Source organism: Anguilla anguilla, chromosome 1 (genome assembly GCF_013347855.1).
Source record: "Anguilla anguilla isolate fAngAng1 chromosome 1, fAngAng1.pri, whole genome shotgun sequence".
In the NCBI taxonomy this organism is placed as follows: Eukaryota; Metazoa; Chordata; class Actinopteri; order Anguilliformes; family Anguillidae; genus Anguilla; species Anguilla anguilla.
The window spans coordinates 47,172,153-47,185,951 of record NC_049201.1 but is presented as its reverse complement, the minus strand read 5'-3'; the positions used below and the strand labels follow the sequence as shown (position 1 = coordinate 47,185,951).

Genomic DNA, 13,799 nt, shown 5'->3' with positions numbered 1-13,799 from the left:
AAAGCCGTATCAGTATTTTTGTGTCTGTGTGTATTTGTGTGTGGGTGGGTGTATGTGCATGTGGGAATGTTACACATGTATGCCTTTGGTTTTCAAGAAAACAAGGCAAGACAGTTTATGGAGTGGGAACGGACTTCTGAAATACATAACTCTCAGCTTTTACTGAAATGTAAGTGGTTCACACAACTATTTACCCTTTTACATAGAGCATAATTGCATTGTTTAAATTTTACTAGAGGACTTCAGGTAAAGCACCTTGCTTTATAGAACAGCAGCTGCATCCAAACTGGCCTACCGAAAGGTCTCGCACCTGTCCCCTTGAGTCCCACACGAGGCCCCACTAAAAACAAGGAAAGATCATTTGCGGCCATTTGTATTTGTGGCCAGTGGTCCTGGGCCCATGGGCAGCTGTGCAAGCAAACAAACAGGTGCAGGCGCTCACTGAACCGTGATGCTCCTGACATGCAGCTCCATGACCGCCGTTTCTTCCTCCTGCATGCGCAGGACATGTCCGTCTGCATCCGTACACAGGAGGTCCAGTGACCGCGCTGAGCTTTGGCCCATTAGCTATTACTGGAAGCTTGTGAAGTTCAAATCTGGAGGTGTAGCTGCCGGTCCATTGCGCACGCCCCTTTTATGTCCGTCAGTGCCTTTTTTTTATTTCTGGGATTGCGTCCATAAAGATATTAATGACAGCACACTGACAGGAATTTAACCGGAGCTACTGCTTTAAAAATAGGTGCCAGAAAAAAGTGCTATGAAGTAAGATGAAAGTGCAGGAAATTGCACCGCACGCTGGAGACGGGCATGTGAATGATGGTGTTGATGATTTGATGGCTCCCCCTAACTGACAAGGATGGTCTCGAATGACTTCAACCTCTTGGCTCCCCCTCTTTGAATCCTGCAATGGAATGTTGTTGCCAATAAGCTTTAACATTACTGCGAGCTTCAGGAAGATTTACACAATTTGCATTTTGTCACAATGCACAGGGGATAGGTGTAGATAAAAACACACATCAATAGACTGACATGCATCAAAGATAATGCAGTCGGCAAGGAAAGGACTTTGCCAAAAGTAAAACAAATAATTTCAGAATTCAGGAGGTAGCTGGGAGTTTTTTGTTATATTCCAGAGCGCGCAATGAGTTTGATAATCGCAATGGATGTAAATAAATAAATGGATAAATAAATAAGGATTCACTGATGCTTTCTCTCTGATGACTAACATTAGTATGACTTCACTAAGACACACTGAAGGCACAGATTTGCTATATGAAAACGATGCTTGCATAACTCTTGTGTTTTGGTGGAAATGAGTTTCAGTGTAGCAAGGCATTGTTTGATATCTCTCTGTATGCGTTTTGATCTGAACTTTGGGGAGTAGCAGCCTTCGCACCTCAGAGGGATTGTCTTTGCTTGTATTTGTGTTTGCCTGCCTCTCCAGAACACGAGCGGATGAAACCGTGGTGAGCTCACTGAAGCAGCCAGATATACCTTTTGAACGAGCCATTTCTGTCAGGCACGAAACGAGCAGATTTAATGGGCATTCTTCTTCGCTGCTAAATTGTATTGTGTTCCGTAGAAGGAGAAAAAGGATTCCTCACAGTGTTTTTTGGGGATCCTGGTAGATGATTTGCCAGCCTGATATTATGGAAATAGTTTTGGGAAAGTGAATATTTCATAAGAAATAAGTTCATGGCACAAATGAAAATGGAAACTGTAAAATGTGCACTCAATTTCACAGTCAGTTTTTGGACTTGAATACCTCCTTACATTGCTGCAGTGCAAAATGAACCTAGGTAATTGCCTCGGCTTATATGTGTACCGTACAGGGAGAACGTATTAGGCAACATCCTGTTGAATAAAACAGACGGGTCCTTAAGTGAAGGCAACATCAGGGGTTTACCTACAAGTAATAGGTGCCTTAATTTAATCATGCATTTCAATAATGCAATTTAATAATAATTTAATAATGCATAATATCACTGAGCAAAATCAACAGCCTAAGTAAAATATACAGGCCAGCCAACCAAGGGATTGGTTATGTGGGTGCTCTTACTTGTGAATGTTGCCATGCTGAAATTTTGCCTTACAGTTTTTCTGCCAATTTGGCATGGCAAATTGTTTACGTAGGCCATCCCATCTCTGCAACCGCCACCATAAATTTAAATCAAATCAAAGAGAGCTGTGCTCATATAATGGATGTAATGTAAATATTACCTATTTCAACACTTCATATTTAATGATTCACTTCAGAGTATAATGGGTGTTAATTGAGACTGTGTAGGAATTGTCTTTATGGGCTCTTAAAATTATCTCCCATCTACCTTCCAATGACATATCCTATTTTCCCCGAATATACAGAGTAATTTACTATGGAAAGAAACATCCTGGTTTTTGTCAAACTTCAGCTGTGACAATGGCGTAACTGTAAACTGGAGGCTCACCACGGATCAATCTTCATTTAAGAGACCAGAATTAAAGAACGAGCCTTTTTTTTGGAAACAAAATCCCCCATTTCTAGACTATTCACGCGTTCGTGCGGGAGACATGAATGTTAAGTTTTTAACGTTCCTGGCGCAGAAAGGCAAAACTCCTCATGGGCGGGCAGAAACGCGCTGTCCATCCCCTCCATCTTCCTGATTGGCTTCGACGTGATGGGCGTTGATCGTAGTACCACATGGAGTCTCCGTCTCTCTGTGTCAGTAAAATCAAGCTTCGTAGGACTTCGGTGGAGATGCTGTTCTTGCAGTTGAGCGTTAAATTGACACTCGTACTGATTGAATGACAGCAAATCTGCCTCTACATTTTAAACGGGTTAGTGGAGATTAAGACGTTTTGTTTACTTTTTGAAGCCATAGCCTATTCGCTCTCTCGTGTATTACAGTATTAATGAACACGGGTTTAATGTTTCGACTGCAAAAGTAGACCAACAAAATTTATCCAGACATGAGGGCGCATCGGGAAACCGCAAATTCACCAGGAGTACTGCTCACGTTTATTTTTGTTTTAATTTTATTTTCCTTGGTGGACGCATCAGACTCTGTGTATTATGGACATGTTGTGGAAAATGCACCGGCGCAGACTCTAGTGGACGAGTTACTTCTACCTGTTGGAGAAAAATGCCGTGATTCTATCAAAGAATCGGGACACTGTGTGGCATTAAAAGGAGAAGGCGCGTCTGATTTTCGTTTTGTTTACAAGCCCGAACAAGGACAACTCTTTTTGAAAACCACTAAAACTTTGGACAGGGAAGAAATCTCAATGTACATCTTAAGCGCTGTATGGTCTGGCTGTTTCAATAACACCCTGGAAATAAAAATCACAGTGCTTGACTTGAACGACAACATGCCTCAATTCATCAGTAAAAATGAAATGATAGAAGTCAACGAACTCACCCCAATAGGTTCCGAACTGGTTCGCTTTTTTGCAAAGGATAGAGACAGTGGGCATAACAGCGAAATCACTTATTACGCACTCCCACAAAATGAAAATATATTTGTCATTCCCAAAACTGGGCAGGTGATGCTGGTTAATTCTCTTAAGGGTGTGAATAATATCACCATTCACATTGTTGCAAAAGACAACGGAAGCGTAGCGCTAGAAAGCGAGCCGGCGATACTTGTAATTGATGTTGGGGCTTCTCTCTTTAAAGTTAGGAAGCCGCGAGCGGTTTCCGAGGAACTGTTTTACACCGTAACGGTTTCCGAAGATGTGAAAGTCGGAGATATGATTTTTACAGTTCCTGATATGAAGTTTGAGAAGAGGTGGTTCGAGGTTATCTCCGAAGCAGATTCTCCTGTCCAGATCGAACGAGACTCGGGTCGGCTCTACATGGCTCAGAGCTTGAAGAGCCCGGCGGACGTGATGATTAAAGTCCAGAACCTAAAAGGTAAGAATGGGATTTTTCCTGTTGTTAAGGTCTCACATAATTAGTGGGCTAATCGAATACAAACGGAAAGTCCAACTGTCTTCTCTCAATATGGACGCTTCAATCAGTTTCATTCTTGTTCTGATTTTCCATAAGTTAGTGTGCTTAATCGTAGCCTATAGCCTATTATATTCTGACTAAATTCAAGTCCTCCTGTTGACATTCGGTGATGCACTCGAGTCCCTGTTGTGCTGTAATTACTTGCGCCATAGCCTATAATTTTCAAGCCATAATATAAGACATTTGCGATATGTCTATATCCCTTTCCACGTAACCGCGTGTGTTTTAAGCTCTCTTATAGGCTATTGTTGTATAAAACTGGAATAACCCCCCTCTGGTATCAGTGGCTTTGTTCAGATCATGGGCATCAGGAATGACAGGTGTCCAGCATGTCTGGGAACTGGTGGAGGTTGAGGTCTACGGCACTGGTGTGAAGCGAATTTAGCGACGCGCCCGAGAAATTTAAATAAAGTTAAATTGGAGAAGGGAGACTGAACCGCGCTGTTTGGTTTCTGTGGCAGGAGGCAGGACTAGAGGCGCCGAACATCAGTAGACATTCATTCATTCATTCATTTTAGTTAATTCATTCATCCGTTATCGATTTTTGTTACACAGTGGAAAATGTAGGAGGACATTATGGGCTCTGTCGTCTGTTAAGTATATGGACATTCTGAGGGCTCACGCCCTGCGTGTTTTAAGTCCCGTGTGGCTCTTCAGAGACCAGTGTTGATAGCCTACCAGTGGCCATATTACATGATTTACTTACACAGTAAAATCTTTAATGTTAAACCGTCTTGTGACATTGCATTCCTCTTCGACTCTTATAATTCTGTTACAGTTAAATGCTCACTTAGGCCTATCATTTTATTTTATTATAAGTTTACTTACTGTACCCTATCATTTTACTGTGTAGTCTATATAAATCATGTCATGATCTGAAGTGAAGTGGTCTTTCGTGACCTGTGGACCATCCATTAAGATATCTATGTGGTGTATATACATTTGCGTTCTGACGCATGGTACAAATTTTATGAATTAATAAATATGCTTGGAAATATGCTATGCTGATATGTTAATATTGATATGTTAATATTGAATCATTCTTGTTATTTGGATAACTATTCTGGGATGGACTTTAGATTCTAGAAACACTTCGTTTTCATATTTCTTCCACGTCGCCGTAGTTGTGACAGCCCACATACACTGCTTTACATATAGGTAAGGTGTCCGTACGATTTACTTGCAGGCTAACGTATGTGCGTTAGGCCTGTCTCACGTGTGAGTGCAACTGGCAACCGCGCATTGCTGTTTATTTGTAACTTTCTTTAAGAGGAAAATGCTACGAAGCTGTCGAGCTCATCAAAGCGTTCTGCATCTGCACTAAGCAAACATTGTTTTTTTTCTCTCTTAAGTTAGTCTCTGTCAGTTGCTTATAGCAATTTAACTGGATATTTCCGTACGTTTTAATAATGTACGCTCAATTCAACATAATTTAATGTTATAATCTATGTTAAGCATTTTCCAGAACCGTGCTGCCTATGTTTATGAAATGAATTTGTTGCTTTCAATCTTGAGTGAGCGCATTCTGAGTTGAGTTTCCACTCCCTTGTCATTAAACGTTAAGGCGCGAGTGTCCTGAAACAAAAGTCAATATTGGGGAAAGCTCTTAAAATTGCATGGTCCACATGTCCGGACGGCAGCTGATTAGTTAAAAGTGTGGGACTGATGTATTTCACAACTATATAGGTGAACCTACATCGTCTGTTTGTTTGAAGTAATTAGGACTATTTATCCACCTGGAAAATAAGATGGCACATGTGGGTTCACAATTCCAAACAACGCGCAGCAGGCACGACGGTTTGCTTATTTAAAGGATATTTCATTTAACGCCAATCTGACGTCTTTCTACATTCAATAAACAATAAAGCCTGCCGTTTGAAGCACTGATTACAGGACACATCCAAAAGAAGTGACCCATACAGCAGTGTTGAGGCTACTAGAGTATCGGGGTCTTGGAGCATGTTCGTCTGATTTCCATTGTATATTTGCAGGGAAGCTAACATTCAAGTGGACCAAGGACTCATAAGCAATGAGATGAACTGCAGGTATAGAGTTACCACTTGGCTAGTTGTCTGCATTGAGTCGACAACCTTTCCTCAATACTAATTTATTTATTTATTATTTTATTTATTTATTTATTTATTTATTTATTTAATTTAATTTACCGCGTGCAGTAACTTTTTGATGTTCCAGTTTTAATGGGCCATAATACAACGATGACACACAGATCAAAACAAATCGAATGCATTATCTTAAAAATGCAAATATAAAGTATATATTTTCTCCCATTTGATTTGGTAGGAATGTGATCAATCTGGATAGGTCTAGGCCTACCCAGGCCTATCAGTGACTACAGCCTGTTAAGATTCAAAATAAAATGTAAAATTAATGGATAAACTAGATAGTCTACTTTTCATTAGTGCGGCCAATGAGTCAAATGGGGGTTTTGTCTCGCATCCGACATTATCATGAACTGAGTGAGCAAACTAATATAATATAAATGCGTATTATGAGGATTGTATTAAGGGGCTACCCCGGGGACGCAGAATAAGTTGTAATAGGATAACCGTGCCGTTTACTTTTAGGGAAGGGGTCCTGATGCATTTAAAGCTGGAAGTTCTGCCACGGAAAATATCAAGGCAGGCTCTCCCTCGGATGAGATGAAATTCTGAAGCAGTTAGTCGTCCGTGGCTCGGTAATTTCACAGTGCCTGTGCGCCGGGGGTGCTTTGCTGGGTGAAGAACTGCCGGAGCGCGCGGAACCAGGCCAACCATACCCGCTCGTAGCAGGGGAAATGTACGGCGGCATTCACGCTCGTTTCGGTTAGCTCTGGAGGAATTCACTTTCCATGCGTTCGGGGAAAGGGAGTGAATCTAATGGTCTTCGGGGAGATAATTATATTCTCGAAACCATTGTCTAGCCCCATCGCTGGCACATTCCTTTTGCATGTTTTTGAAGAGTAATGTTTATTTTCTCCCTGCTCAGATGAGAACTTTAGATGAAGCAACTCCATCTGTGCACAGGGTGGGTTTTTTCTCCTTTTGTCTTTGATTCCTGACACTTTACGCGGCTCCTGAAATACCAGCCAGGGAAGTAGGACACATTCAGTTTTTTTTGTTTTCATGTCGAAAGTCAAACCAGCAAAGGTATTTACTGAGACCTGTACAATTGAAATAAATGCCAGGATGGTGTGACTTGGATTCCCCTCAACAAATGCCCCACACAAAATGGTTTATTTAAAGAAACATGCTTGGTGCCAAGCATGTATTTGTGTGTATGTGTGTGTGTGTGTGTCGTCAAGTGTACTATATGTGCAAGCCTACAAACTGGTATTGTGTAGGCATGTTAGACAATTTCCTTGCAAACTGCCAGAGCTGGTGACTCATTTCAGCTTCAGAACTGTTTAATTAACAAGGTGGGCATACGCTGAGGCTTTGCTGTTTATGTGTCCTGCACCATTACAATGCTGTGTGCATATGTGACACTGCAGGGCTTCTCTCTAATCCTCCTAAAGACGATCCCTGTGGTGTCTCTATTGGCTTGGTAAACAGTGATAATGGCTTGTGTGCTGTACATGTGGTGCATTCCTTCATCGCTCACTTACAAGCACTTTATTCCTCCCTCAAGGGATGGAAGCACCCATGAAAGTTTGAAAAGTAGCAAGAAACAACTTATCTTTCCTGGAACAGTGCAAAATACTTTGCATTAAGTGCTTGCCTGGGGTTTGAGAGAGAGAGAAGAGAGAGAGAGAGAAATTGCATTTGTATGTGAAGAGTGCTTGCACTGTGTTGACACTGTTAGTCTGATGATATGACGATACCTGTTGCCTGTTGTCTTCACTGTCAAAGGGGAGAAGTTCTTGGGTAATCTGCATATTTTCAAAGGTCATTTATTTCTGACCTAAAGGAAACTGTATCTCAAGCATTTCTTTATTCTACAGCTCAAAATGCCTTTAATGGCTGATGAAGTCTATTTATAGGATATTTTTGTCATGTCGATATTAATAACAATATTGGAAGGTGACATTGTGGTAAGCCGAGGCATCATCAGCATATTCAACAGAGTGTGGAAGGAATTTGATGGTCCTGAGGTTTGACGTTCGTCTTCCCTCTTTCAGTCTCTAGCCAGGCTCACACTAATCACTTAGTGATTTTAAGGGGAAGGAGGGCCAGGCCACAGTTTGGTTTCGCCTGCACACTGGACGGAACTCTTGCTCACAGGAGGAGGCACCCCATACCCCCCCCCCCCACCACCGTACCCCTGAATGGTCCCCCCCACCCCCCCCCACCCCCCGCCTCTTCTCTCCCCGGAGACTTCTGGCAGGAGGAACGCGTGCATAATTAGGCCCCTGCGTCCTTTGTGTCCCACACACACCCAGTCATTCAGAAGAGCTTTTCTGCGCCCCTCCGCTCCCTCGGCATGCCCAGTGTAGCGTGGGGCTCGCGCCCCGATGCGGGGGCCGCGCATGTGCGGGCCAGGCCTCCGACCAGGCCGTCCGTGCTGCCGGCGTCGGTGAACCTCACAGATGCTAATGAGATGCTACGTCCTGCACGTTTGGGGAACAAATGGGGATGCGGTGGAATGTACCAGTGGGTGTCTGTTGCAAGTTTCTTTGGGGTTTTGTTTTTTGTTCATTTTTCTTTTACAATGCCTAATCACACATTCTTAAGAGGAGACCACTGCAATTTTGGAGTCTTCCCAGCCCTAATTATTAGGTTTGCCTGAACGAGGGCCTAATTGTTGCTGTATTACTTTGTTTTTTCCAAAACTTATGGATGAGCAGTAGACTTCAGATGTGCTGGCCAAGACACTGCTGTCTTTGGGGGACTTACCCTCACTTTTATACTACTATTGCTGAATTACTGGTAATGCTATTATTACGAGTTGGGAAATTGAACTAGACGAGCTTAGCTGAGCTTGCTTTGGACAACGGAAGGAATGTTCCACAGGTGCGACGTGGTCATAGCTGCCCTCAGCTGGCTTTAGTAGGCTAAAGCTAAGATTGCCCAATTTCCCTTTGCTGAAAAATGTGACTCCATTTCGCTGTAAGAAAGCACTGTACTGCCATCAAATTATAATGGTGGAAAAAACATGCTTTCATAAATTTTCTTTGCTTCAGTGCTCCTGTGTTAAATTTTGATGGCAGCATGATGTCTGATTTATGTTTTATTTTTTGCCGCAAAACTGTGAAGGCTAGAGGCTTATTAAAGTGCCCTGTCTCACCTATTTTATTAGTCACTGCAATTAGACAATTTTCCCTTCTTGTGCTTAGCCTAGGAGTCAAGCCTGAGACCTAATATATATATAGTTGGCCTTTATGTAAATATACATACATTACCATCCTAACTTGTGTGATATAAGTATACCCTCTGGGGTATTGAGCTTGTGTATCTGCGAGGGAGTGAGTGAGTGAGAGAGAGAGAGAGGAAGAAAGAAAGAATGCTGCAGGACACATCATCGTGAAGGAGAAAACCTTTTATAGGGTGGTCCTTTTTTTGTAAATTAAGCCCAGCGGGCTTTGCCAGTCAGTTTGAATCAGCGTCTCACCTTGGCTGGCACAGAAAGGCTGGGTTTCCCACGAGGCCGCAGTTATGCGGGCGCGGGTGGAGAGGGAGGCGCGTTTTCATGGACGGGGCCGTGGACGTGCCTGGCACCGCGCCATCGCTGTTTTCTCGGACCGCGCTGTCGATGGCCGCTGTTGTTCTGTTCAGAGGCCGGCTGAGTCTGCTCTGATTGCTCACTTATTGTGGGGTGGGGGGGGGCACACACAGTTTACACCCCCCCATTGTGCTATAATCAAATTACACTACCTATATCTGTGAATGTCACATATTCTCAGAGTTGAGGGGGAGGAGTCCTGGGGGGGGGGGGGGGGTCGCTGTTGTGAGAAGGACCGTGGTACAGCGCCGAGCAGCGCCGAGCAAAGCTTCTGCATCGCAACTTCCTGCCAACCGCTAAACCCCCCCGGCCTGCCCGTTCACTCAGTACGTTGTTTTGATACTTTTGTTTGCAGCCCCCTTTCTGTTAATTGAACTTCACGCCCCAGCCTCAGCCGTCCTGCCCTTGTGTTATAATAGGGTTATTGACAGGATGCACTGTGTGGCCTGGGGGATGCCATTTTTAATGATGAAATAGGACAAGGTCATTGCCCCCTCCCACTCCTGAAAAAACAAACAAACAACAAAACAAAAAAAAAAAAAGCTGACTTAAGTTAACTGTTTGTAGGCTTTTTGTCAGCCTCAGTTTTGATCTTCATTTCCAAATTTGGCACACTCACAGGGATTTATTTTAATTCGGGAGGAACAACCACATCACTTATCAAAGTCCATCATTTAGCACAAGAAGGGAGTGGTGATTTCAGGCTATTTGTTCATCTGGGCTGATGCTGCTGTTCGTGGCTGATTGAAACATCCATGTCTCAGGGGAAAACGAGCACTAAAAGATTTAGATAACGGTGCATAAAGTGTCCTCGTCCGGCCTGCCTGCGTGGCTTTCCATTGACCAATCAATGAGAACCCTCTGTTCGCTTTAACACCAAAGCTACTCTGTAATCACTGGACACAAAATTATTATTGTATTTTAGAATCAGTTTTCTTCAGGAAAATGGTCTTTGAAAGTGGTGGGCGGTAGGGCAGGGCAGTGATTATATTTCAGTGCAATAAAACAAAAACGGCGTAAAGAAGCAACACATTGAATTATTCAGATGTACCTAAATTATTGCACATACATTATGGCTCATTCTTAATGATGTGTCCAATATTCCACCCACTGCTATACAAAGAGAATGCTGTGAATCGTACATAAAGTTAATTCGCTGACAAACCTCTCTTTCACTCTCACCGTCTCTTTCTCTTCCAGTCTTCTGCACAAACACGCAGTCACACACACACACGCACGCACACACCCCACAGGCATGAAGTTAATTTGAAAGGAGTATGGTCACCTCTAAAGTTATTTGACAGGTTTGGCTTATTAGCATGAAAATTTGTTCCCGACAAATTCCCCGTTCCCCGCGTTTTTCGACGTAAGTGGTGTGATCAGCATGTTTTTCTCTCTCTCCCCCTCGCCCGTCCTTTGTGTTAGGGAAATAAGAGTCATGCGCCTCGTTTGAGGAGCCCTGACAGACAGCAATTAGGCAGGCCCTGTTTACGCCCTGCCTCTGTGCAGCCGTGCTCATCAGCATCATCGCACGCATCAGAGGTGAGCCGCGCTCTGTTCCGTTGTCTCCCGGCATTATCGGAGGCTTCGCTGCATCTGCGGAGAATCGGAAAGTGTCTAATTTGAGCGCGGCCCAGCGCTGGAGAGAGAAATGGCACAAAACGAACAATTACGTGGAGTGCCGAGCAGATGCATTTTAATTAGTTTGTCTGAAATGAGCAGAAAAGCACAGTTTTTTTGTTGCAAAGAGCCAGAGGGGCTGGTGGGAAAGAAACGGATATCACTTCGTTTGACTTTCTTTTTCGCCCTCTCCGTTTCCACTCTCCTTGTTTGGCACTCATCAGTGGCGGAGGTGGGCTGTGTGGATCTGTGTTCATGGGAGCAAGCCGGGGGCCCAGATGCCCACACTGTTGTGAATGAACTGCACCTGGGCTGATATGACCCTGAGTTGGTGGGGGGGGGGGGAGCACACCTGACCCGTGGCATCCAACCAGGCACCACTACACATTGATGCTCCCGCCTTCCCCACCTCCAAGAGCCATCCCCTTCCACACAGACCTACACCTGGAACAGTGGGGAACCAAGAGATGCTCCCCTCAGACCAGGTTCCTTTCATGGTAGCTCAGCGTGCTGATGGAGAGGGGGGATTGAGACAGAAGAGGGGAGGGGAAAAATGAGGATAGCAGAGGGAGGAGAGGAGAGTTGAAGATTAGAAGAAAGAGGAAAAATGAGGAGGGAGAAGGGGAAGAGGGGAGTAAGAGAAAATCAGACAGAAGAGAGGCACTGGGGAGCAGAGAGGAGAGGAGAGAATAAGAGGAGAGGGAAGAGGAGACCAGAAAGGGGAGAGAGAAAAAGTTCCAGCCAGCCTGAAAAGAGATGGGAAATCAATATTATGTAAGCATGGAAGTGCAACCCCTCCTATGTTATTATTGATTTCATACGGGACTGCAGTAAAGTCATAGACCGTCATTTGCATATTGCTGTGCAGCTCGCCTTTTGAAATGCCAACTTCAAAGGGGAAATAAACTGGCAGAAAAAAGGGCTCGTTTAAAGATTTAGAGGCTGCATAAATCAATTAAGCAAATATGCAAAGAGCTCTTTGGTTATGCTCTGCAGAAAATCAACAAACAAATACCGCCAGTTTGAGATTTCATATTCAATTCGCTCTCTTTCTGATAAGTAAGCAAACAAGAGTAAACTGGTCTCATAAAGCATAATTTCCTGGTTTACCAGCACCCCCCACCAGCCCCCCTCCCCCCCCTCCCCCAGTAACTAAAGCAACAAACAAGCCCTCAGCTGTATGTGTTACTCAGGGGACCTAATTTTTGCAGTAACAGGGAGAGACAAGAATGCATTATGTGTTATTCCCCCTGGCATTGGGGGGTGACCGTAATGTGGATTTTGAGAAAATGCATGTCGGACATTAAACGTGATATTAAAGGAGACAGGCCGTGATAGCCGCGGAGGTAAAACGCCAAGGTGTGTTTTTTTTTTGTTGTTTTTTTTTGTCGTCGTTTTTTTTTTGCTGAATCTCAGAAGAAAAATGCATCTGATGTTGAAACTAAGAAGAGTGGACTGGCGGTGCTGAGGTGAGCAGGGCTTTATTGACTGGCTGCAGTGTTGGGGTGCGCCGGAGTAGACGCTACTGCTTCGTCTCACTGCTTTCTCAGCTCAAAGCTAAAGAGGCATCGGCTGGCATCACAAACAATGACATCTCACGACTCCCAAAATCAGTTTGATTTTAATTGAAAAACACACTTTAAGTCAATCGATGAAGGCTTGAAATATTTATCGCACGACTTACAAACCAACCTCATATTAAAAAAGAATGTTTGCCTCCCGGTTTATTAGAAGTGACAGTGACCATGGCCATGCCAACATGGAAAAAGATAAGCTTGATGCAATATTTGGAAACAAGCAATGGCTGCTTTTTTGAATAATGAAAAGTTATCTTGAGGTAAATGCGAGGATTGCGGGCAAGGCGGCTGGTAATTGACTCTTGAAGTTCCTGTGCGACAAGCGAAAACTTACGTGAGCCCAACTTCTCCAAGGTGCCAGGGTGCGTTCTTCCCTCCGAGGGCCTGACGACGCTCTGACAGCTGCTGTGGCGCTCTGCGCCGTCCTCTGCCCAAAGCCCGGCAGAACCGCGCCGACAAGAGCTGGCGGTTTGGCGGCCTCGCCCGTCAGGACCAGAGGAGGCGTGCCGGGGCCCTGTCGGTCGAGCACCTGAAACGGGCCGTCTCTCGGCAGAAGGGAAGGAGAGCCGCAGCTCGAGATCAATGGGCGCGCGATTCAAAGGGCCGGCTTCTCCCCCTTTAATCTCCTCAATTAAGGAGGAGGTTCGCCGCAGTGCCGGCCACTTTAGAGCGGAGCCCGACCGGTCTTGATCTTCATTCACAATGGGCTTTTCTTTCCCCGACCCGGTCGTGTCTGGCGGGTAATAATCGGATCCAAACCCGCCGTTCGCGAGCCTCCGGGGGCTGTGCTGACAGCGCCATCGCGTCCCCGTCCCTGTCCCCCCTCCCGCCGTATCTGGCGCTGCCCTCTCGGCCTGTCACCCGCTTCAAAAGCCTGTCTCCAGCTGCCGGGCTTCTCCCGCTTCCTTATTACCGCCATCCTGACCGGCCAGTCACCGCGCGGCCCCGGCACG

At 44.7% G+C, this 13,799-nt stretch overlaps 1 protein-coding gene across 1 annotated transcript in view; it reads left to right on the top strand.

The window, feature by feature from the left end:
- The first annotated feature begins 2,721 nt into the window (after positions 1–2,721).
- si:dkey-22o22.2 (neural-cadherin) overlaps positions 2,722–13,799 on the top strand; it is a 102,967-nt gene continuing 91,889 nt past the window's right edge. The window contains exon 1 of the mRNA XM_035416595.1: positions 2,722–3,892. Coding sequence (XP_035272486.1) covers positions 2,950–3,892 — 943 coding nt within the window. The 5' untranslated portion in view covers positions 2,722–2,949. The remainder of the gene's footprint in view (positions 3,893–13,799) is intronic.